Below are 2,290 nucleotides of genomic sequence, written 5' to 3' on the forward strand. Positions count from 1 at the left end.
TTTTTTTCACATTTTCTCACACAAATGAGGTCTGATCTTGAAATTTGTCGCGACGACCTATGAACTCAAAGCGAGAAAGTTTTGGATAACACTTCAGTCGATCATTTAAGACCGGTTTTAGCGTTACCTATGTTAAGCTACGCCGAGGAAGGCCAATAAATGGATGGGTGACTTGAACCTTATATTGGGAATAAAGGGAGAACGGGCTCTAGTCTTGATTTTAAATCATTACATGAAAGTAAAATCGAAAAATCAAATCAAGAATAATAATAAACTGAATATTAAACAAATTAGGTAGGTACATAGGTACTGATTTTCTTTAATCACGATCGAATAAACTACGGGCTAAAAAATTCCCGGAGGGACGGACCCAGCTTGTTATTACTATTGTAATAGTAAAGGAAGGACGGACTAAAAAGTGATACAAGCGGTACTAAAAGATCAGGTAACACCTCAACTTTTAGAAAAATATAGTTTTAGTCACTAAAAGGCTCATGAAGCATGTACGAAAAGTGGATTTCGATATATTTGTGTTTGAGTCACTTTTTGTGGAACCGAGTGTACTTCACAAAACATGTACCTATAAAAATCGATCCCTAATTTGAACTATTTTTCAACCTCTCTAGGTGGAACTCTTGGTTCTAAAACTCCTGTACATCCCAATGATCATGTGAATAAGAGTCAAAGCTCCAATGATACATTCCCCACTGCTATGCATATTGCTGTTGCTGTTGAAATCAACCAAAAACTCATTCCCAGCCTGGAGGCACTTCACTATGCAATGGATAAAAAGCGCAAAGAGTTTAATCACATTATAAAGATTGGAAGAACACATACTCAAGATGCAACACCACTTACATTGGGACAAGAGTTTAGTGGCTATGTTACACAGCTCAAGTACAGTATTGATCGTGTAAGAGATACATTGCCTAGGTTATACTTTCTAGCTCTTGGTGGAACTGCAGTTGGTACAGGTAAGTTTTTTCCAAAGCAGATAAAAGCAAGACTCATTTCAATAGTTTTCTAAAGAGTAGAATGTATTCCATAACTAGCTGAATGGGGCTCAACCAAATGACAATTTTTTTCGAGATAGAGTCCTATTCCGATGTAAAAGTACCCAAAAAGTGCATTGGCGCACTCAGAATCGCGATATTGCCAAAATATCCGCATTAAAAATCAAAAAAGTTACGGGTTTTTTTGTTTTTCGAAATTTCAAACAGGCTTCGAGAAAAACAATTGAAGCATAAATTCTGGGACACCCTGTATACCTTTAATTTAGGATAAGTATATGAAGTACCTACAAAGTTCTAGCTCAGGTAGCTCAAGGACGCAACTCGGATTTCACAATCGGGACGAAAGTCAGATCCCACCTTTCTACACATATAATTATTTTTCTTCTAGCTTTAACACATTGTGTACCATGGTCAAATGTTTGCCTGTTTGGAGCAAGATCGGGGTACCTGAAAGAAACACAAAATGGCGGATATCTCGGTTATTCTGGGGATTTCGAAAAAAATGTCTGGGGAACTTTTTGTAGCCATTGACCTGAACTATTCACCATTTTCGGCTTGACATAGGTTTGTGATACACCCTGTAGAGGGATGTTAATTAGAAATGTGCTAGACTCGTGCAGCATCAACAATGTACGGAAAAAGGTATATTATTGCCTGTATACATTGGGATTCAAGGAGCTAAAACGCAGACTGATTGAATCTCTTGTTTTCCCTCACTTTGATTACTGTGATCATGTCTATGGTGGTCTGAGTGGGGAGTTAGGAGACAGTTTGCAGTTTGCTCAAAATGCCTGCGTGAGATAGATATGTATGCAACCTGAAAAGGTATGATCATGTATATCTGAATCTTACTCTCAGTTGGGCTGGCTGAAGTTGGATCGGCGGCGTGAAGTGCATGCCTTGATACTATTGTTCAAAATATTGCACTCACAGAAACCCCAATACTTACGCAGTGCTTTCAGGTATCTCTCTGAGTCTAGTCAATACTCAACGAGATTAAGGAGCGCGGTAGCGCTCCGCCCCGCCAAGTCAAGAAAGTTTGACCGCGCTACTAGAGATATTATATGCGACAGAGAAAGTAGCCGTTTTCAGGTAGTTGTTCACTAAATACACGAGATCTCGAGATACCTCTGCACAGATCTATGGCATATGGCAAGTCATTTCATGTTCGGGCTGCACGCCTTTGGACATGTATTTATCATCATTATTTGATTCCATCCCCTCTCTCAAATCGTCCTGAACCTTATCTCTCCGCCTTAATTTGGTCTTCTTCTTTC

At 39.1% G+C, this 2,290-nt stretch overlaps 1 protein-coding gene across 1 annotated transcript in view; it reads left to right on the plus strand.

Annotated features, from left to right (window-relative positions):
• Window positions 1-2,087, plus strand: part of LOC103512153 (fumarate hydratase, mitochondrial-like) — an 18,054-nt gene extending 15,967 nt beyond the window's left edge. Inside the window, exons 2-3 of the mRNA XM_017445282.2 lie at window positions 627-974; window positions 1,402-2,087. Coding sequence (XP_017300771.2) covers window positions 627-974; window positions 1,402-1,544 — 491 coding nt within the window. The 3' untranslated portion in view covers window positions 1,545-2,087. The remainder of the gene's footprint in view (window positions 1-626; window positions 975-1,401) is intronic.
• The last annotated feature ends 203 nt before the right edge of the window (window positions 2,088-2,290 follow it).

Source organism: Diaphorina citri, unplaced genomic scaffold (assembly GCF_000475195.1).
Source record: "Diaphorina citri unplaced genomic scaffold, Diaci psyllid genome assembly version 1.1 scaffold798, whole genome shotgun sequence".
NCBI classification, from domain to species: Eukaryota; Metazoa; Arthropoda; class Insecta; order Hemiptera; family Psyllidae; genus Diaphorina; species Diaphorina citri.